General features: G+C 35.3%; 1 protein-coding gene across 1 annotated transcript; it reads right to left on the reverse strand.

Moving 5' to 3' along the window:
* Positions 1 to 68: 68 nt before the first annotated feature.
* On the reverse strand, positions 69 to 954 carry LOC122298605 (zinc-finger homeodomain protein 11-like). The gene has a single exon (XM_043108425.1). It carries the CDS (start codon positions 841 to 843, stop codon positions 265 to 267), a length of 579 nt encoding a protein of 192 aa, XP_042964359.1. The 5' UTR covers positions 844 to 954; the 3' UTR covers positions 69 to 264.
* Between the last annotated feature and the right edge of the window lie 24,069 nt (positions 955 to 25,023).

The following is a 25,023-nucleotide window of genomic DNA, read 5'->3' on the forward strand; positions in this document are numbered from 1 at the left end:
AAATTATTATTAAGAAAAGAAATTATAATAGATATTCTATTTTTTTCATCAATTTTAACGGTCAGATCTAAAGCAAATGTGAAATTAAATTACTATTTTAATAATTTGAGAGTGCAAATTAACAAAAAGAGAAAAAAGGGTAAAATTTAAGGGTGAAACTGAAAGTATATTCCCCTAAAATTAAATAGAATAAAATAAAAATAAAATTATTCAACTTAATTTCTTTCCACTACGTACGTGCGTCGACTGTCCCCGATGCTAGTTCTACTGGGTAAGGGATGAGGCATTGCCTGTAGATGCGGAAGACGAGGAGGAAGCGTTTTTGTGGTTATGCATCCACACTTTGAAGACCTGCCTGCTTACCCCAACTCCTCTGCAGAACCTCTCAATCTCATCGTCCAGATCCTTTCTCTGCAGTTTCCACTCCAACTTCTCTGCGAAAGCCAGCATCTTATCCTTCTGATCCTGTGTAAACTTGGTCCTGAACCTCTTCTTGCTGAAGTTTCTCTCTGCAGCTTCACCAGAGTCCACCATCACCGCCTGCCGTCCGCCGCCGGTGTAATCCATGAGCTCGGCCGTGGTTTCTGGGACTTCTCGGCCGCCGCGGCTGCTATAGCTCGCTCCTCCTCCTCTCACATGGGTGGGTACGTACGTGACCTTCCGGTGGAAGTTGCGGTGGCAGCCGCATGCTGCGCATTGTAGGGAGCCTGGAGAGGAGTCGTCGAGGGTGAACTCTCCACAGCCGTCTGTGGCATAGCTACCGAGGCTGGCTGCATGGTTTCTCTGACACTCTCTGTATACATCGTTTGCGTTCTCTGTCTCCATCTCCATCTCCATCTCCATCTCTCTCTCTCTGCGTCTCTCTCTCGCTCTCTCTCTCTTTCTCTCTCTCTCTGTATGCTCTTCTCTTGTTTTGATGCTATATAATGGGTGTACAGGAGGGCTTGAAATTACAATGATGCTCTTTTGTGGCTAGGATGTATGAAACTGCCCACGCTTGTCGCTTCTTTACTCTTTTTTTTTTTTTTTTTCTACATTTGTGCTGTGTAACATCATGGTTGGTTCTTCTCACTAAGCAAAGTTGGAGTAAGTTTTACATCACGCCAAAGTCTTTTTACACTTTACACAGAACGGTACAATATTATTGCAATGAGGGCAATTTTCTGGTCATGTGAAGTTAGACTCTTGACAAGCAATAGGACCATGCACTTCATTCTTAATTAATTTGTATCATTATCAATGGTAATTAACTCAATGTGGGATCGAAGGATTATCTAATTTATAATCCCGCATGTTCTTTTATTTTCCATTTGGGTAGTTTTACAATTCTTTTATTGAACTAGACTTGGGGTACTACTTGGTCTACTTCATGCTGAAATTGGACTCATTAGATGTACAATATGTTCTCTTTTGAGTTATGTTATGTGTCGACACATGTCACATATCGGCAAACGAATCAAATTCTAACAGAAATCATACCCAAGCCAAACCCCATGCATGCATTTTTATCATTTATGTACACACACATATATATATATAGAGTAATGCCACATATAGTCCTGGAGTGCACAAACGTCATGCAGTTATTTTGAAAAAAAAAAAGATTTATTATTAAAAAATTAATTAATTTTTTATATAGATCTCGTATTTATTCATTTTTTTTTAAATAATTGCAGGGCGCTTGCGCACTTACGACTGCAAATATCATTTATCATATATATATATATATATAGCAATTAGTGATGAATAACAATAGTGTAAATTGTAACCAAAAGAAGCCTTATTATAATTTAAATAGCATTATTCTTCAGCCATACAAAATATACTTTTTATCTTTTTCTCAAACATCTAGCAGGAAGTTTTAAAAGAGATTTCAAGAAGCAAACGTGTTTATATGATCTTCCCTAGAAGATAGGTAATAAATTCTCATCATCACATATGTATTTAAATAAAGAATTTAAATACCATTCCATTAAATATATTTGATCACATAGACTTTTGAAATCAACTTTTCATCTCCTAGTGGGGAAACCCTCGATCCATAGACTTTTAAAATCTACTAATTTCCTTATAGCTATGATTGTTTTATATAAATTAGAATAAACAAATGAATGGATCTCATCTTTCTTATGGCGGCAGATCATCAGGCAGTACTAGTCAAAGTAGTTTGTGGCTAATCCTAGCTAGCTAGCATCCCCTCACATGGTCTGTTTTTATAAACTTTGGAGTATCGAGAAATATTAGATGAGCTTTCTACATAGGGAATATACATAGTTGGATTGTCTCTTTGGTTCATGAACCCTATATATATACATGCATGCAACAGAAAAATAAGAAAATTCAAGATAAAACATAATCATTTTCTCCTTTTTTAGGGTGGCATGCAGATCGGCAATGTTTCTCTCATTACAGAATCCATCGTCCCTAATCCAAAGCAAACACTGGTTTCCATTGTCCAGTGAAATAATCAGCTCAAGCTAGCTACTAGCTATTTCAGTGGGCCGAGGGGGTTTGCTTAAAACTCACGTCGGAAATGCTGAAAAACAAAACAAAAGTCGTCGGGAATTTCATAATTTAAACACATGCGGCCCAGTCCTCCTTTTTTGGTACTTTTGCATTTGCCTCAGAAGTTCCCTGCTAAACAACATTTACTACTGCAATTCATACGTACGTACAGTACTGCTAGCTGCTGCTATGTTGCATACCATCAGGGTCTTGTTGCATGTAATGTAACCTAGCTAGTGTTGTTTGCACGAAGGTTCCTAGCTAGCTTGTAATGAAGATGATCAACATGAGAAATTAAGAATCTTATTAATTCTTGGAATCCTGAGTTATATTCATCGATTATACAGTAAATGAGTATGCTTTTCACGTTTTTGGTCCAAATTCAAATGGATCTACTTATCGAGAGTAATGTTAGGTACAATTATTTTTATGTATTCTCTGTGCATTCTGCTAATATAATTAGCTAGATTAAATTTTTTTTAATACACAACCAATTACATCAGTGGAATGTATAAAAAAATACGTAAAATTTACTACACATAGAATTTTAACTTTAGCGAACTATATACCATCTAGGTAAGAGATTAATTAAGTACCCGACATGATTTAATACGATAAAGATAATGAAAGCAATCTCATGTAAGAGAAATTCTTACTCTTTATTATGATTTTTTAAAGAACTCCAATTATATATCTTGTAAGTGGGTATAGTCAATATGGAGATGGGAGAGAGCTGGGATCAATTATATTATATGCTGACTATGTAAAGGACAAGATAATTTATGGTGACAAAAGGTGTGAGCTGGATAGGAATGGGTATGAGCATGATGGATGCAGATGGAGTGGAAGAGCGTGTGTGAAACTACTGATCTTGAGTGGGGGAAATACTACTGGGGAGGAGGGGGCAATTGCAAAGCTTTAATTTCTTTTTGAAAATTTTGATGTGGTATTCAGCTTTTGATGTGTCGGAATAATAATGTTACTGTTGTCTTTTTGAAGCATTGCCTTGTTTCCTTTTTCTCCACCACTCTCTCAGTGTCTTGTCATTGCAAAACATGACATTTTGTGTACAGTTGAAAGACTCTGCAAAAGTAGAACAGTGACGCGAGCTGAGTTAAGGCTGCAACTCTCTCTGCCTGCCTGCCTCCCTCCCTTCCTCCCTCGTGAGGGTAGTGTGGTGGGGTTACTGAGATGCTCCAAACTTTGGCAAATAGACAAATTTGCTTTACAGACTCCAACTAATGGCCCCCACCCCCCACCCGAGAGGTAGGAGAGAACTCCACCTCCCTTCATTGTTCCTCATTTTTGTGTCTTTTTTTCACCCAATGTTTGATGCTCTCGATTCTCCTGCTCCCCGTCCCCTACCAATTTCTCCTTCTTCCCTCCAAGGTAATTTTCATTTTTTGTTTGTTCTTTTAGATCTATATATGCAACACCAAATATCTTTCATGAGTATCCCAACTTCTTACCACTTTTTTTCTGCCAGTCTTACCAGTTTTGTGGTCTCATCTATCGATGCGTGAAAGTCACTCACGTGTTGCCCCCATCAAACAGACCTAGCGTTCTTGATGGATTTCTTTTTCAACTCTCGTCTCCATTTTGCTAGACTTTCAGCAACCATCATGATCAACAGTAAACTGAAATGCATAGTTGATCATTTCTCATTACCGCCATGCACGCGTGGTCTATGATTCTTCAATTTGAGAGGACTTTTAGAGGTCTTATGTTATAATTTTTTTAAACTAATCTTTTAAAAGTATTCATGTAATTTATTTTATTTTACTGTATCATCTTTTATGTTCTACACTTTTTTTTTAATCAATTTTCTAATATATATATTTATTTATTTTATCAAGGGTATTTATCTAAAATTCTTGATAGAGAGTTTACATTGTCGTTTTTTTTAGTATTTCAAGGGGTGATTGTCGAAATTGATAATTTGGTCAGAAAAAATTCAATTTTCTTATAGTGAATTACGTGTTGCTCCGTGCACCTCTAAATGATCATCTTATTCTCAAAGAAGTTATATATATATATATATTAAAGAAATTAAATCATGATAAATATTCTCGAAAAGTAAGTAATTGGCTTACAGATCGAATCACGATGATCCTTCTTCTTTAATTCCTTTCGAGGGAAAAAGGTTTTAATTTAATCATTGAATCCATTGACTTTCCCGTGGAGAGGACTATATACCCAAAATTGCATAAAATACTGTTTAAGTTTTTAATCTGAGGTACTTAATTGTAAAGGGGGTGAAAAAGTTGAATTGTAGTTAATAAAGCCTTAAATCCTTCCTTCACAATTATTACGACTTGGTAAAAAGAAGTATTTTTCATGAAGGAGATGATTACTTATTAATTTTAATTCAAACACACCATAAATTAGTTATTTGTAAAAATGGAACATAAAAAAGGGGTCACATAATATTTTTAAAAAATATATCTATATATTTATATATGGATATTACGTGTATGTGTGTGTGTCTCACTTGGGAAAATTGAATTAAGAGAGAAATTAAACTTGTGATGAACATTATTATTATAATATGACCTGATTGGGATAAATATGTTTAGTAGGTAATGACCAAAGAGCTGAGGTGACTAATTAAAGGCCACGGTTAAGTGAGACTCACATGACACAGAGCGATTAAAGGCCTAAACTACACCAAATGCATCATATAATGGGTCAACCACCCATATCTCCATATATAATATCGGGATTAGCCAAGAGCATGTGGCTCAGATGGCATGAGACTCAGTCTCCATAAGAGAGATCCTGGGTTCGATCCCCCTCTCCATATCCCCCAATATCAAAAAAAAATATATAATATCGGGATTAGTCCATAAAGATAAACCCTAAAAGGGTGTTACCTACATGGAATCCTAACTAATTGTATCTCAATGGTATACAGATCTCTAAAGATAAGACTATGCATGATGTCTACACCATATGGGCACTTTCTACGATCGAATCGTACTTTAGAAGATAACATATCAAACTTGGAACTGAGTCGTGTAATTCAAGGAAATATTCCATCATAGTGGAGTCTGGACTATCTTCACACTTATAAATAGCCTTACTAACTTAAGACTATGTTTGATTATTGAATCAAACTCAACTCATCTCAAACTAATTATTGATGAGACCTATAACTTATTTTAATTTTTCATAAAAAAGAATTAAACTTATCTAAACCTAATTTTTTTTTTTTTTGGTTGAAAAAAGTCAGAGCTCCATGTCCAATAGTGGCCTCTACCTCAAGTTTATTACAGAATCATCACTTAGGTGGAGGAAAACCGTTGAAGCAAATCTCAATCACCTAAATTTACAAAATGAAACAAAAACTCCCAAAACCAAGGTGCTAAACAACTAAAGAGAAACAGATGCTAAAATAAATACAATCTGACCAAGCCCTCCATAAAAAATCTCAAAAGTATCTCTAAACAAATAAAACTCATTTCTCTCTAATGTAAGGCATACCCAAACTATCCATACGAATCAAACCTTGCAAACGGCTTTGTAAAACTTCTGAACCATTGAACTCTGAATTAATTCCATGAGAACCTTTTTTTGCCAAAAAAATCTGCTACTATATTCACTTCGCGAAAAATGTGCCTAAAACGAGTGTTGATCTCATGAGCAAGCTCTTTGATCTCCTCCCAAAAATTCCAAAGAAACCAAAGTCAACAAATTCTTGATGCAAGTCAATTCATGACAACGATGAATCCGATTCCACTAAAACATCTCGCAATCTCAATCTTTTGCATAACCAAAGGCCATTATCTCAACCTACTAATTCATACATTTCAATTTAAAAAGTTAAACCCATTAATATCTCAACCTACAAAAGTTAAACTCATCTTAATAAGACCTACAAAATAATACTATTTACAACTTAGCTCAACCAATAGATCTTAACATCCAAATGCAGCCTAAGTATTGAAGGCATCCTCCACATTCTCCGAATTTTACCTTTCTAGTAGTAGGTTATTAGGGCATGCAACAGACATACTTGAAAATCGCATGATCAACAAGACCCTTAATATTCTGCTCCTTAATATTGTTATGGCCGGTCACCACTCACCCATAACTCGGTAACAAATTACGTCCAGCTATGACCGAGTTCATGCACCTAACTCAAATCTGATTTTTTTTTTCCTTTTATATTTATTTATTTTACAGAATATTGCAACCTCATGCTTTGAGTACTACACCAAATTAAAGTGGTCGTTCGACTATATATTATAAGGGATCCAGTTCATGATTTGCATATGTTATGCTCTTAATCATATATTAAGGGCATTTAATTAATTGCATATGATAGATGAACAAAAATTCCTGCTACCATAATAATCTAATTACAAGAAAATTGTAAGAGTATTATAATAAAAATGTTTATTACATGTAACTAGTTATTTGAGACAAAAATTATCATTTTTTTTTAATTAAAATGAGTCAATTCTCATAATAAATAGTGATTTTTTAATTGTAAATAACTTGTCACAAACCAAACATGGAGATTGTGATGGTAGTTTAGCTCCAAAATGCAAGTTTAAATTAGTTGACAAAAGCATTTAACATTAAAGAATGATAGTTACAGTCGTGATCAGTGCGGAAGCGTCAAGTAATTATTTTGAACTTACATAAAATTTAATGCAATTAAATTTATGTAATTAAATAAATACAAAATTGATGTAAAAAATATAAATTTTTTAATAATAATCATACTCTTTTTCAAAATAATTATAAAATATTTATACACTTCATAATTATATATAAAATTACTTTTTCACGTTACTCTTTCACATTCGGTCAAATTAAGTCTAGACTCTTTATATATATATATATATATATCGTGTCTCGTTTTTATCCTAATTGTCTGTTGTTATTACTGACCCATGCTCTTAATTGCATGTGTACACGTGTTTTAAGCACATCGTGGATGTGTTTCATGCACCGAACCTATCTCGTTTTAAGACAATTCCCACATGGAACAAGCTGCTCAATATTTAACTGAACTAATTAAGTACTTACACAACCAGATCATAGATTAAGAAAGATTGCTGAATCTCAGCAAAAGATTTAGACAAGTAGATGATCAAGGACTAGGTGCCATTGTTTTGTTTTGTGTTTTTTTTCAAAACTATATATGTATGACTGTACGTTGCTGCAGGCCAGCCAGGAAACCAGGGAGATGCATGCAGCAAGCAGCCCTGATTTTATTTTTATGTGTTCGTGTTTGGTACGTACTGATTGGTTCAGAAGAAATATACCGTTGATCGAAGGAGAAAGAAAGCTGTCTTTTGCTGATCATCGGACAGAACAGGGACATAGCTTGGCTGGAAAATCCACGGTTGTCTGTGGACTTTGCTACAGAATCAAACACCAAACTGGCATTTTGTAGGACGAACACTGAACCGTTTTGTTAAGCTGACCTTCACAGCCGCAATATATATGTTAATTAGTTTGATATAATCTTATTTATTAATGTAGTTAGATTCTTTATGCAAGTGTTCATTGGATTTGGGCATTTTAGGACCTCAGCCGAAAGCTCAGAGAAGAGAGAGAGAGAGTTGCTGTCATAAATAAATTGTGTGCTCACCTATGATCTGTCAGGTGCATGCATGATGACATCTTCACTGGCCAATATAGACTTTTTCATCTTTTTCTCTATCGATTTAGTCTCTATTTATTAAGGAGATGGAATCCAACAAGATGATAAAGACTGTTCGGAAAATGTGTTAGGTTTGGCGTAAAAAACCGGGCAATATTGTAGGGGAAGAGCTAGCTTTCCCTACCAAGAGATCTACGGCTAGTTGCTGTACCGGCAGCGAGACAGGCCAGTCGTTTGTTAATGCTGGCAATGAAAGCCACATTAATGAAACATCATACAAGACATGACGCGAACATGTTGATCTTAACCTTTCGACGTACGCAACATGCACTCACATAACTTTAACAAACTCGTGAAGCTATAAATGAAATTAGAATAATGCTAGTGATACCGCTGTACCGCTTCATTGTTTTTTATTTATTTATTTATTTTATTTAATTTCGTGATTAAAAATATTTTTTTAATAATGTTGAGAATTAAAAAAATATTTAAAAGTATTTAAAAAATACATATAAAAAAAATAAAAAAAAAACACATTAAATAACTAGCAGTAGCTGCTAACAGTGATTGTAGCATTATCTTAAATGAAATTAAAGTACTAATTAGCCTAGATATTGGTGTTCACAGTAACAGAAAGCTGCATGCAGTAGTTTCGTAGCCCAGTACGTACTCACTCCATAGACTATTGTACGTGCAAAACACACGTACGTACCAACGATGACAAAGATCAAGCAAACGCGACACACACATATATATATATATATATATATATATATATATATATATATATATATATATATATTGTTTGGCAAATTGTCTATGTTCACGTAGTTATAAAAATTTTATTAACCAAAAGATATTACAATCATTCAATCTCAACTCACATTCTTAAAGGCTTTTTGCTCTCTCACATAATATGTACTCACTTGACAATTGTTTTCATTCAAAATATGCTAAAAGTCTACAAAACAAGTGATGAGAATATATCACACACATATATATAGAAATGGCGTTGGAAATCCTATTTGGCCAAAAAACAAGTCATTTACTTGAGTGGCGTGTGAACACCCCTCGAGCGAACAATTAATGAACATTGGTTCAAACGGTGTGTTGAGCTCATCTCAAATAAATACTAAGATTTGTATCTCACTCGAGCCCAGTATCGAGTAAGACTTGAGCGAACTAATGAGTTTAGCTTTGCTCAAGCTCACTGTCAAATTCACCTTGAGCGAACTCACGGGTTGAGATTTGCTTGAGTCCACTATTGAGTGACAATCGAGCGAATTTTCTATTTCTCGATTTTTCTACTCCTAGATCAGTCTCCACATGCAACCCAATAATCTCCCACTTGGAGACAAGGTCACTATATGCCAGTCACTGTTTCCAGCCAAGCCCTATCATCTTTGTAGCTCACAGATCCCGTCTTCAAGCCTGAAGACGAATTGAAGTCGAGCCCAACTTCAGTTTCCCATGTACATCGCCCTTAGTCAGTACATCTACTAGGCGACTCACAACTCCCATTGCACTAAGAGAATCCAGTCTCGAACCAATCTTGGCAACCTCAAACAACTTTTCAAGGCTTACATGAGAAACGACAAAGCTGACTACTTTTGGCTTCCTCATATGTTTCGCAAGACAAGCCAGCCTTTTTGCACTCATGTATTTTCCTGCACATCACTAGACCCTGATGTTAAATAGAAAGATTTAGATCTCTTACCATGAGCTAAAACCAGTGCACCCTTAGTGATTTGCCAAGCTCCTCTAGAGAACGCTATTCCATAACTACTGTCATCAAACTATCCCACAAAGATCAGACTTTTCTTCATATTTGAAATGTGTCTAACTTGCTGTAGAGTCTACACACGCCTGCTTAGAAGTGTGATGCATACATCACCCACTCCCACTACATCCAGTGCCTCTCTATCAGCCGTATACATCTTTCCAAAATCACTAGTAACAAAATTCTGCATGATCTCTCGAAGTGAGGTGCTATGGAACAAAGCCCCTGAATCCAACATCAATCATCAATCGAACTGTGCACTACAAGAATTTGGGCATAATGAATTTCTTCTGCCACTACATTCACATCATCATCCTTAGCACTTTCTTGATTCATGCAATTTCTCTTGGTGTGACTCGGCTTGCCACAACTCCAGCACGTGATTTGATACCCATATCTCATCTTGCTCTTCTTCCTACTTTTGGAGCTTGACCTATCATGTTTTCTGCCTCGATTGTCAACATTCAGGGCCAATCTCGAACCCGAGAACTCTCCTTAGTCTCTTCCACATACTTTTTTAGTAAAGATCATGTCACGTATGTCGTCGTAGTTCAATTTCATCTTGCCGACTGAATTACCTCCAACCATCCTTATGACCTCCCAACTATTTAGCAGCGATACCATCAAAATCAATGTGATATCCTTATTTTACGTGTATTTTTATTGAGTGATTTTATTTAAATTATTATAATGAGTGATTTTCTTGTTTTAAATTAAAGGTAAATTTTGTGGTATTATTTTTATGATTTTTAAGTTGTGAAATTATTTTATTAGACTTTCTTGTTATTTGTTATTATTTTGTATTTAAATTTTTCTTTAATTTAAATTAGTTTATTTTTGGGCTTTAAAATTATTGTGTTTTTAGATTTTATTATTCTATTTTATTTATTTATTGCGTTTGAATTATTTTATTTAATTTACTGTTTTGAAAATAGTTTTCGTTGGATCAGTTTCTTGACCCAAGATGTGAGGATTGAACCTTATTTCTTTTCATTCCTTTTTATTTTTCTTTTTTTCTTTTTTTCTTTTTCTCCTTTTTTGATTTTTCTTATTTCTTTTCTTTCTTCTTTCTTTTTCCCTTGCTTCTCTCCCGGGTGACGTCCCCCTTCCTTCTCTCCTTGTCATTTTTTCTGTCAGCCCCCAGCTCCGCTGTCACGCCGCCGTGTACCACACCACCCCTCCCATTCTCTTCCCCTCCAGCTGGTGAACCTTCCCCTCCATTTTCAGGCCACCTCGTGTAGCCGTTAGCCGCCACGCACGGCTGGAAGCCACGACATCGTTTCCTTCTAGCTCCGCTGTGCGCCATCCATTACTGCCATTGTTGCTTCCATTCTCTTCCCCACCCACCAGCAACCTCAACCCTCCATTTTTAGCCTTCCAAATACCGCTGTTAACCGCCACGAGCACCACCCAAGCCGCAAGATTTTGTGCTCCCTGCGTCGCCGTGCCTCCACCGTTAGCAACCACTTCTTCACCACATCATCACCGGCCTTCCAGATACCTAACCCATCCAACCCCAGCTCCGATCTGTCACCGGTGAAACTCAACCAACCCACTTTCCGTTTTAGACTTTTTGGCGCTTAACCACTGGTTGTGCCACCACCCACGGTCAACCCCCACTTTCATTAGTTTCACTGACATCTCTAAGCCTTATACTATCTTTCCCTAATCTTTGTTTGCCTCCATTGAAATTTGGATATTTTGTGACCCATGACCATATTGCATTTTGCACTGTTACATTGCCTTGCTGTCGCTTTTCGTGATCATTCAGAAAACATTTTATAGCACTGTAAGTATTTTTCAAACTTCATTTAAGATTTAAATATATTTTTACTTTAACAATAATTTGTGATTGGTTGATTGTGCCGGACTGAATCCGAGAAGTCGGAGGTCGGATGTATTTGAGGATGGAGTTACTTATATTTAGATGATTTGGATTGTTGGATATTTTGTGTCATATCATTTGCATTACATTGTGCATGCATGTACATGTGTTGAATATTGAAAACTAGGTTTTTATGCGAGAAATGATTTTTGGGTATTTTTTTAAATGAATTAATTGAATGGTTGGATAGAGAGTCACTGTAGGGATGATGGTAAGCAGGGACGGTAGTAGAGTCCTGCTTGTGTTTCTCACCTATGGTGCATGTGTAGAGATGATGGGAAGCAGGAATGATGGTAAAGTCCCACCTGCGATTCCCGTCTACAGGAAAACTTGTAGGGATGGTAGTAAATAGGGACAGTGGTAGAATTTCACTTGTGATTCTTGCCTACGGTGCACGTATAGAGATGGTGGTAGAGTCCCGCCTATAATTCCCGCCTACAGTACTCTGATAGTTGGTTATTGGGCTATTTTCTGAGAAAATGACAAGATTGGATTTTTGGGCCATTATATGGGTAATGGCGAGGAAATGTTTTGGACCAAAATGAAATTTTGGCTTGCGTGAAAAAATGTGAATTTTTGGGACATATGCATATGGCATCATGTTCATACATTTGGTTATTACATGAATGTATTTTTTATCTTGAGATTTTTTTGGATTGTTACTTACCTACGGTACCATCTTTGGTACCATATATTTAGATGTAGAAGATGATGAGGCTGATCTTGAGGAGGCGGCTCTGTCGAATGATTGATTTGGTGCTTTTGGTTATTTATTGAAAAATTATTTCTGTCTTTAATTATGTATTTTGGTTTTATCATGATACTGGTACTTAGTCGACTGATTTTATTATTCCACTGCGTTATTTTTATTGTACATGTGTTACTTATAAACACACTTGGTACTTAATGATGGGATGTGTGATCCGTGTTGTCATCATCTCGACACCTTGATTTTCACGTGTCCGTATGTGGGAGTTGGAAGCGTCACAATCAACACTTTTATCTCATCATCAAACTCAAACTCCACAAAAGACAATTGATTTGTGATCCTATTGAATTCATTTAGGTGTTGAGCTATAGACATACCTTCTGATATCTTCAGATTAAACAATTTCTTTATCAAGTGCACTTTGTTATTCGTTAATGACTTTTCATACATACCTGACAAAGATGCAATGAGATCTGCTATGGTTCTTTCCTTACTGACATTGCCTGTCACTATTCTGAATAAGGTTAGTCAAACAATCCCCAGAAACTGTCAATCTAACTGGGTCCACTCAGCATCGTCCATGCTCTTTGGCTTCTTTTTCAATAGTGGAAGATGGTGCTTTCACTTTATCTCTAGCCATTGTTCTCCTTCAAATCCGACGTTGGCTATTGATACTAGTTGTTGTGCAAAACACACACAACGATGATGACAAACAAAGTAAAAACAAGCACGATTAGGCAAATACGACACACAATATACGTGGTTAGGAAAATTGCCTACATCTACAGAACTACAGAAAGCTTATTAATCAGAGGAGATTACAATCATTCAATTTCAGCTCACACTATTTTGGGCTTTTTGCTCTCTCACACAATATGCACTCACTTAACAACTATTTTCACTCAAAATATGCTGAAAGTCTTACCAACAAGTGAGAATATCACACACACACACACACACACACACACACACACACACACACACACATAAATATATATATATATATATATATATATAGAAACGGCATTGGAAACCCTAATTGGCCAAAAAACATGTCATTCATTTGAGTGGCATGTCAAGCACTTCTCGAGCGAACAATCAATGAACATTGGCTTGAGCAGTCATGTGCAGAGTGTAGCTTGAGTGACAACTAGGGTTTGTGTCTTGCTCAAGCCTAGTGTCAAGCGAGACTTGAGCGAATTTACAGGTTGAGCTTTTCTCGATCCCACTGTCAAACGATAGTCGAGCGAACTCTTTGTTTCTTGATTTTTCTACTCTTAGACTAGTCTCCACATGCAACCTAACACAAACTGCTATATATATATATATATATATATATTCACTTAGCAGCCTCCGTAGTCGATTGCCACAAATTAATTTTAGTGCTATAATTACTATTTGCCTTAGAGTGCTTCGTTAAATGATCAAGTAAAGTTCCACACAAGAATTCTTTGCCCTAAGTGGGGCTAGCTAGTTACGATTTGCTCAAATTGATCCTTCAAGCCTGATACGGCTTCAAAACCTATGAAGACACTAGTAAATGCTGGCCATCATCCATAATTGATGCGGGGATTTGGGTTTGATGAAGAAATATTTCGTTTTGAATTTTCACTACAACAAATTTGAGATTTAGGAACTAAATTTAGCTAGACTGGATCTTATTCTGATTTTGTCTAGATTCTTTTTGTAGGATTGTTATTTCGGTACGCATTTAATTATTTTTAGGAAATAATTAGAAACTTGCCTTTTTACGCCTCAATTTTACAACTTTTGTTAATTAATTAATTGTGAAAATAGTTCTAATTATGTCCTGTGCCGTGCAATCAAACGAGCTGACACTCAGAATTTATGAGCTCACCGGAACAGTACCTGATATGAGAAAAGGCCCCGTCCCTACTCTCGTAGAGGCAAGGTTGTCAACCTTCAATCAACCACGTACGGCTTTATTAATTGAGTAATGATAGGTATAAATTCTAAATAGACAAATTCTATAGAAATTTTTTATAAAAAAAATAAATAAATTCTAATAAAAAAATGATGGATTTTTTTATACGTTTTGAAATGAGTACTTAATACAAATTATTTCTCTTATTAATTTCTATGTTCTGTGGCATAGCATATATACCAAGTGGCCGGCGGGCTAAAGCCTAGTAAGTAAATTATTTTCCATACAGCTTGAGTAGTACCTGTGGAGGCGGGCAACTGTCTAATGGGCCAGTCCGAGCTCTTCTGGCGACTTGCTGCAAAGATGCACATGCCCAGCCGTTATAGCGATCACTTTACATTCTACTCAATACCTGATCTGACATTTACGAAGAGCGCGCGGGGAATAAATTAAGGATCTAGCGATCCTTGTCACAGGCCCATGGACGTACGTACGTCTTTGAATAAGCCGACCAGTTTTCCATTGATCGAATAAGTTAGGAGACTCAAAGCTAGCATCATGAGAACGTTGATTTTATTGATCTACGTAGCATCAAGCCATGCCTTAGCTAGCTCTCCCATGCAATTAAAGGAATCCGGTCTTTATTCCCTATACAGCTAGCTAGCTAGCATGATAAATCATTGTCATTTGTCTCTGCTTATACAATCAAGAACTTTGCCTAATATTCCGGGGAGAAGATCATGATGAATTTATTAGGCAAAGCAGCTTGAGTCATGATCATCGATCTTTTCCGGTAATATTGGCAAATTAAGCTGGTCTTGATTGCAGAGATCATGATGCTTTTAACAGCTAGAGCACCCAAAAAACACAACATATTGTCTGAATATTAATAACATAATCATGGCCACGTGCAATTTTGCATCATGTATACTGTTTTTTTGACGAAGTAATTAATTATAAGTTGTTTTCTTTTTGTTTGATCATAATTTGTCTAGTGATCACTTTTGTATATAATATCCTTTTCCTCATGATTCAGAAAGTGGTCCTGTCCCCGTGCATTTTGTAATTCATGAATGTACGTTGTTCAGAGATCAAAACTTTGACTGCTATGGACGTTAAAGATTTTAGTTGGGACTCGACGTCTCGATGATCTATTGCTAAGTTAGATGTTGTACGATATTTATGCCTCGTTTTTATGGTGACTTCAGAATCATGTACTACATGACTGCCTTAATTAGGAAGTTTGATCCACTAAAATGATATATGTTCTAATTTAGGCGCATTGCATGCAATATCATTTCCAAATATCATTTCTCTTGTTGAAAAATAAAAAATGATATTTGAGTGTGTAAATATCTTGCAGTCTTTTTAAAAAATCAAACAAGTAGATAAATACTAATCTGAGATCCAAATGGAAAAAATTATCTTTTTAAAAGTAGGCGTCATTTTTTTTTTAAAAATGGTACGCAAAGTTTGCATACTTTTTTTTTTGAATAAAAACAAGCATCTTCATTCGAGATTAAAAATTGCAAATATTTATTAAACCATAAGGTTAAGAAAGAAAGTCTGAAATGCAATCCCACTACATCTTAATATTTTTAACTTTTCAAGCATTACGGGCAAGCTGATGAGTTGCCATATTTCCCTGATCTTTATGTACATAAGTAAAAGAACAACTACCAAAACAACTACACAATCTCTGTACTTCTGTAAATAGGTTGCCAAGAATGGAATCCATCATATTATTTTGCTGCAAAGATTGAACTAACAAGCAGTCACTTTCTATTTCCATATACGAAATACCCGTAGTGGAACACAATTGAAGGCATTTGAAGACTGCCAATAGTTCAATTGCTTTTGGTTCTTCAACCTTTGATTCAAGTTTTGATGCAACCATTACCACATTTCCTGATGAGTCTCGTAATATAACTCTTACACTTGCTTTTATCTAGCATTAATCATTCACATGCAAGTTATGCGTGGAAAATCTCTTCTTGGTCCACTAGTTGATGTGTTATTTTCTATATCTTCATTCACACGAGCATCTATATACGAGTATTTAACTTTACTTTTCATGATCATCGTTATATTCTTGAATTCATGTTAGATAATCGGGAGTTTCATTAATGGAAGTGGAATCAATTATGTTGTATCCTTTCCATTTTAGTCAGGTTTATTTCACGCGTGCATGCATGACAATATAAGATAGCTAGGACAACCAAATACACTTTTATCATATGCATGTTATATATTTACCGCTCACTCTTATGCTTCATGACTTGCATGCATGCCTCGGAAAATATCAGATCTGTAACTTTTTCGTGAACATCGTAAAGTTCAGAGACTTGGGTTGCAAGAAGAGAAATTGATTCCAATTTCATCCAGAAAGTAAATTCACTTTACTATGTTCTGTTTATATACATTATAACATAAGTTATTAAAAAACAGAAACACAAAATTACACGATTACATGTGCATACTTAAAACCAGAAAAGAACAAAATAACTAAGTGCTTAATAAAAACATGTGATTTATATACATCTAATACTCCTCCTCAAGATGGAGAATAAATGTTTAAGATTTCCATCTTGCGTAACAAAGAAGAAAATGATTCAAAACCAAGTGCCTTGGTGAGAATGTTAGCCAACTGAGAAGCAGAAGAAACATGTAATGTTCGAAGTAATCTAGCCTACATCTTCTCACGAATGAGATGACAATTAATTCTATGTGTTTCATGCACTCATGGAAATAGGATTTATTGTAATATGAAGTCCAGCCTAATTATCATAGAAAAGTAAAGCAGCTTGTGGGTGAGAAATGGAAAAAGTCAGCAAGCAAAGAATAAAGCCAAGTAATTTCACAAACTATAGAGACATAGCCCGATATTCGGCCTCTGCAGAAGATCTTGATATAGTGGGCTGTTTCTTAGATTTTCAAGACAACAAAGACGTACCAAGAAATACACAAAAACCAGTGATGGATTTCCTTATACCAGAACAAGCTACCCAATCCGAATCAGTAAAGGCGTTGAGATGAAGTGGAGAATCTGATGGAAAAAATAAGCCTTGATCAGGTGTGGATTTAATGTACCATAAAATACGATGTTCAGCATGAAGATGACGAACATGAGGATGTGCCATGAATTGACTTGAGGTATGAACTGAAAATGTGAGATCTAGTTGAGTCAAACACAAGTATAATAGATGACCAATCAAAAGTCGATAAGCACTAGGATCAAATAATAATTCACCCTTAGAATTATTCAGTTTCAAGTGCTATTCCATAAGAAAATTGATAGGTTTAGCTCCAAGAAAACCTGTATCTTTAAGAATGTCAAGGGCATATTTTCTTTGGCAAACGAAAATTCCTTTAGCTGAGCGAGCAACTTCAAAGCCTAAAAAGACTTTAGAGGCCCCAAATCCTTGAGTTTAAACTAACTTTTGAGAAAATCTTTCAAAACAGAAACTGCATGAGCATCATTACTGGCAATGACAATATCGTCAATATAGGCAAGGAGAGCAATGAAAGAAGAACCTTGAACCTGAGTAAACAAAGAGTAATCATTCTTAGATTGAACAAAACTATGTTAAACCTAGATAGAGGATAATTTAGCAAACCATTAGCGAGAGGCTTGCTTTAATCCATAAAGCAATTTGTGTAATCGAAAAACCCGAAACTCCCCCTTATTGCCAAAACCAGGTGGAAGAGTCCTATAAATCTATTCGTCAAGATTACCATACAAAAAGATATTACTAACATCTAATTGGTTCAAAACCAACCCTTGACAGTAGCCAAAGCAAGTAAACATTGAATAGTCACCATTTTAGCCACAGGAGAAAAAGTCTCCAAGTAATCCAAACCTTCACACTATGTATAACCCTTTGCAACAAAGTGGGCTTTAAACCTTTCAACTGAACCATCAGCTTAAAGTTTAACTTTATAAACCCACTTATAGCCTATAAGCTGCTTCCCAACACATAAATCAATAAGAGACCAGGTTAAATTCTCTTCTAAAGTTGCAATTTTAGTTGTCATTGCATCTCTCCAGTGACTATAATGCATCATAGCTTGTTTAAAAAAAGTGGGCTCAAATTGATCAAAAATAGATAAGGAAAAAGCTCAATGGGCAAAAGATAGTTTGGAATATGAAAGCGTATGAGAAAGGTTATAAGGTTTACCTACAAGAGGAGATAGGACTGTAGGAGCTGAAACAGAACTACAATTATAATCATGCAAATAGCTAGGTAATTGAGAAACACAAGTGGATCTTCTCAAAGGACAAGAAGGAATAGAAGCTGAATTAGAATTTGAAGAAAACTATGAAGAATTAGAAGTGGTAGGATCAGAGATTGAGAAAGGTAAAACAGAAGAGGAAAATTGTGAATTAGAAACAGGAGAATGCTAAGAAGTATGAAGATTAAAAGAATGGAATGGGAAAATGGATTCATGAAACAAAACATATCGCAAGACACAAATGTAGTTAGTTTCGAGATCTAAAAACTTGTAACCCTTGACACCATGAGGATAACCAAAGAGAATACATCGATGAGATCTAGGATCAAGTTTAGCTTGATTATGAGAAAGGGTTGTAGCATAGCAAAGACAACCAAAACTCTAAGATGAGTTTAAGAAGGAACAACATGAAAGAGTATTTCAAAAGGAGTTTTATTGGACAAAACAAGTGTAGGAAGCCTATTAATGAGATTAACAACAGTAAGTATATAATCTCCCTAGAAGCAAATAGGAAGATTAGCTTGAACCTTGAGAGAACAAGCAATATATAGAATGTGCTGATGTTTACGTTCAACAATGAAATTCTGTTAAGGTGTTTGCACACAACTATGTTGGTGAACAACACCCTTCAGAGCAAAGAAATCATGCATAGAAAATTTTGCACTATTGTCTGTCTGAATGGTTTTAATTCTAGTTTGGAATTGAGTTTCAACCAAAGGAAAAAAAAAAAAGACTGAATCAATATGTGTACTTTAGATTTATATTTCAATAAATAAATCCAAGTATGCCTAGACATAGGAATATTTATTTATTTCAATAAATAAATAGTCATCGACAATTGTCAAGAAATATTGGAATCCATCAATTGTAGGAGTAGACATAGGACCCCAAATATCATAATGAACCAAATCAAAGATTGAATTAGTATCTCGAGTACTAGTAGGAAATGACAGTTTCTTTTGTTTAGCAATAGGACAAATTGAGCAATGATGTTACTTATTACAAGAAGGAATTTCGTATACAACATCATGAAGAATAATAAATTTAGAAAATGAAGGATGACCTAAACGATGGTGCCAAAGTCAATAGAATTGTGAAAAATAAGGAAAACAATAGGAGATACAGCAGAAATGAAAGACTTGTGATACACTGGCTGCTACAAAATGTAGAGATTGCTATATTTGCTACCCAATCCAATCCATTAAGTAAGGTCTTGAATGAAACAATGTTGAGATAGGAAAAAGAAACAACCATGTAAAGAACTAGTCAGTACTGACAGAAATGAGATTGAAAGAGAAGGATGGCACACAAAGAACATTTGTAAAAACAAATAAACCAGAGAATTGTATTGTTCCAAAATAATAAACTGGAACAAAAGAGCCATTTGGTAACTTGATAGTAAAATCAACAACAGAAGATGTGGAAGTGAAAAAAAAAAATTATGGAAGACAATATATGATCAATGGGGCCTATATCAATGATCTAGACATTAGAAGACAAATGAGACAATTGAATATTACTAGAAAGCATGAATATTACTAGAAAACACAGAACGTGTAATGTCAAGAGAGAAATTTTGATTACCTGAAAAATGTTGAGTGGCATTAGGCAAGGTGTTATTGGAGGCCACAGTAGCAGGCACATGACCAGAATTAGATTGAACACTAAGTTGAGATTGAGAATTGATAAATGCCAATAGTTTTGACATTGATCTATAGAGATAGGTAACTAAGGAATTGGAGCCATAGAAGGTGTGGGATCTGGATCTTGAACTGGAACCTGAATTGTTGAAAATGTCTTAGGCTTAGTGTGAAAACCAGGTGGGTAACCATAGAGTTTGTAACACTTATCTGCAACATGGCCAGTCATTCCACAATGAGAACAAGTTGGTTGATCCTTACGAGTAAATCATTTTCCAGAAGGGACTCGATTATTATTCACTGAGTTGGAAAACAAAATGGAAGATTCCAAAGATGAAATGGTCATATGATTCACTCGTCGTTGTTTTTTTTCTTGTGAAACAAGAGAAAAAACCTTATTGATGGGAAGCAAAGGGTCCATGAGCAAGATCTGACATCTAATACTTGAAAAACTCTCATAAAACCTATAAGAAAATGAAGAACATATTGACGTTGTTGGTAATTAGTTAAAACCTTCAAAGCTCCACAAGAACAATGTGGAATGGGAGAATAATTTTGTAATTTATCCCAAAGCCCTTTTATCCATGTAAAGTATGAACTAACAGACAAATTATCTTGAGATAAAAAAAAAAAAAAATATCCTTCTCTAATTGAAAGATACAAGGGCCATTACCTTGATCAAAGCGTTCTTTAAGATCAAACCATACCTCATGAGCAGTTTCAACATAGATCCCACTTACGACAATATTCTTAATAACAGAATCAATGATACATGATAAAATCATGTTATTGCAGTGCTCCAAAGTAGGAAATAGAGGATCAGTGGAAATAGGTTACCGAATCAAACTAGCGAAAAATCCAACACATTTTTTTTTATTTTTTATTTTTAACTTTTTGGCCAAAAAAGGAGGGTGGCACATCCGACACTTTATCAAAAAAACCTCACTTATGGTAGAGGGAAACCGTAGTTACAAAAACAACCAACTTATGAAAGACTAACCAATACAAGAAAAACCATCAAGAATTAAAGAACATAAAACATCCCATTTCTTCTATTTGTAGCCACACAGCCAGCTCCTTCTTTGCCAATAATAAAGTCAACTCAACCTCCTCAAAGAAGCATGGCTGGAGCTGGAACTCCAGGCATTCAATTTTCCTCTCCAAGCATTGAATATTTTCCTCCCTGTGCCCAAAACCCTATGGTTCCATTCTTTAAGGACCATCTTCAATTTCTTCAACTTTCCTACTAAACCAAAAAGTCTGCAGTCCCCAATTGCACCTACCATACATCTTTTATGACATCTTTGAAACTCTCATGAGAAACTCACATATGTTGAAACTTGAAGAAGGATGGACCATACTGAGAAACTAAATTTAACAGCATAAAAGACATTGGAGCATGATCTGAGTTGGAGCAGAATAAATACATCAAAACCACATCAAGTAATAGCGAAGTAGACACCGGATTTAACAAGCAACTATCTAACTTCAACCAACTTCATGCCAACCCTAGCTGACGATTGCAACCAAGTAAATTTACTCCCAATTGACTTCATCTCAGACAAACCACAAGAATCAATAAATTCATTGAACTCATCCATATCCACCCTTAATTGAGGATGACCCCCACATCGCTCCACATCCTCTCAAATAATGTTAAAATCACCAAGACTTAACCATGGCTCATCTTGCAGCATATCTTATTGCAGCAACCTTAACAACTCCCGGCAGTCCATATGGCTACATTTCGCATAGACCACAGAAACAAACAGCTGATGAGACTCAAATACAATAGAAACTATGATATGTTGGGCATTAACACTCATAACCGATACATGCAACCCTCCCCCCCCCCCCCCCTTCGCGCCCAAAGCAACCATAATTTACCTCCAACACTTTGATTAGAAAAACATTCATCAAACTTCAAAGAGTTTTTCAAGGTTTCGACCTTCGACTCATTAACAAACGGCTGCCTCCAAAACAAAATTCAAACGTAACTTCCCAACTAATTTACATAACCTCCTCCGTGACAATCGTAGCCAACAGATGTTCCAAAAAAAAGGTTTGCATGTCATAAGTTCAAGAGAGAGGGTCTGCTAGGAACTTGAGTAGAGCTTCTGAGTAAGTTCCCACCCTTAACCACATTCTTTTTTCTCGAAGAATCTCCATCCAAAAGACAATCATTTGCATTACTCAAATACTCTATAGCATCACCTTTAGGATCTGAAGCATACTCTCCATGCAAAACCATCACACGTGACTTTGAATTGTCTAGACCATCTTTTTTAAGCAATTGCACCTTATTCGAATTATCCCACATATCATCACTAACCATCTCCTCATTTGCAAAGACCTCCTGCCCATTAGCAATCGACATTTCAATAGAAGGAAAAGACATTTTTCTACCACTAAACACACCTCCTCAGTCACCACATGATCTAGAGGCACAGGATTCTTCGAGACCCTCTCAAATCCATCTCCAGCCTCTACGTCAACCCTCATCACATCCACAGCCGCAAACTTAACCACTTCCACATGCTCAACCACAATCACAGACTCAACCACACCTACGACCTCAACCACAACTGCATGCCCAACCATATCCACTAGCTCAAACACAGTTGCAGGCTTAATCACTATCACCGTCTGTGCCCAATTACATCTCCCTCCTCATCCTCATCTTCCTGTTGTTCCACCACAATAATATTACTTGGACCCGCAAGATCAAGGGTATGATGTCCCCAAATTTCGTTTGGGATTGGACAGATATTTAAAGCGTCGAGACATGCAACACAAGATTACTTGCCCCCGTTCATGATATATAAGATGCAATGTTCCTAAATATATCTAACATTATGCAATATTCGCAGCGGATAAATTTTTTTCTTTAGCAATACTAGGCACCAAATTGAAAATATCACAAATGCTTAAAACATATTTAATATATAAAGACCCATTGAACAACTAAGATCACAACACTATTCCAAAATGCTTATGATCCAAAAAGTATTGGAGATGCAACTCCATCGTACAAGTAATAATTTACATTAACTACTATATTAATATTGATATCGCATCGTCGCTTAATCAACTGTGTCTAGTTGGTTAGCTCCTAATTCTCTTTCAGGTCCTGTAACAAGATCTACCATTCGGAAAGAATGGTAGTTAGGACTACCACAGTGAGATTTGATTACAAATCTCAGTAAGTTAACAAAAAACTTTCACGCAGGCTAATGATGCATGGGTGACAGTAAAAGCATGAATGCATAATCAAATTCATAAGTAATTAAAGCATAACTTGATGTACAACATAGTCTAACTGACATAATTTAAATTAAAATATGAACTGAACTTAACTTGACATGAACTTAATCTGAAACTTGACTTAACATGAACTTAATCTGAAACTTGACTTTAACTGCTTAAATACATACTCCATAATTGTTGTGACCCCATGTATTCTACGTGTCACAATGCAGTTAAATATATACTCAACAGTTATTGTGGCCCCATATATTCTACATGTCATAATTGTTGTATCTCACGTAGTGTATGCGTCACAATTACTGTGACCCCATACTTCGTGTGCCACAGTTGTTGTGGACCCCATGAAACTGAATGTAACTCAAGATGAAATGTGACTGGAATATGAAAGAACAGAATCCCTGACATAACATAACGTGATTTGAACATAACTTGAAAGACATGGCTAACTTGAGATAGGATTTTATCGTAACATGACTTAAACATGTAACACACAATATTTCATAATATGATATCACATGTAATGGAAACATAATTAACCTGACATACTTGCAACAGTAAACATGACATGACATACATGTAATAGATGACATATTTAACATTATGTACTTGCAATATATCTTGTGTAACAGATGAAACTCATGACATAATAAATTCTGTGTAATAGACAAATATGTGATAACTTAGCATGGCATGGCATATATGATAACACACATACATACATTGTAGTTCCTTTACTTAGTACACATATGCAGTAGACTACTAGTAAGTTAAAAGCTAACTTACCTTGATCTCCATGTTTCTTATAAAAGATCAAGCGTGATCACGAGGAACTGTAATTAGTGATTCTAAAAGTTAGAAATAAATCATTAATAATTTGAAATATAGAAAAATACTAACTTAAGAGTAAAATTTTCATTTTACCCTCTGCATGTAGGAAAATGACCGTTTTATCCCTAACTTAAGGATTTTGCATGCTAACTCCAAAAGTCACCAAAATTTACATGTCTCATGTAAATTTTATCCTAAACTCAAATATCAATTTAGAAAAATTTAAAACTAATCACAACTATTAAAATTCCATAGGGCCGAAATTTCCATATGCTATTTCCATTGATTTTTGTTTCTAACTTGTTTTGATCAACCTTTTGATATATGACTTATAAAGATATGATTTTCAAAACAAACCATCACATGATTTAAAAAAATGTCCTAAAACATATATAAGCTTTTAATTCAAGATCATATGGTTAAAAATTAACCAAAATATAAATTTAGCTAAGAACATCTACACTTTGGCTTATCCGAATATCTCTTTGCATAAAATTTCATATTTTTGAAACTAACATCAAATATCTTCAAAAAATATTATAACATGTATATAAGAGGATTAGAATCCTTCAATAAAATTATCAAAGCCATTAGAATAGGTTTAAACCACCAAAAATTTAGACTTTCTCAAAACAGAAACTGTTTTTCCTCTTCCAGTTTTTAAGTTTCTAGAT

Source organism: Carya illinoinensis, chromosome 16 (genome assembly GCF_018687715.1).
Source record: "Carya illinoinensis cultivar Pawnee chromosome 16, C.illinoinensisPawnee_v1, whole genome shotgun sequence".
Classification (NCBI taxonomy): domain Eukaryota; kingdom Viridiplantae; phylum Streptophyta; class Magnoliopsida; order Fagales; family Juglandaceae; genus Carya; species Carya illinoinensis.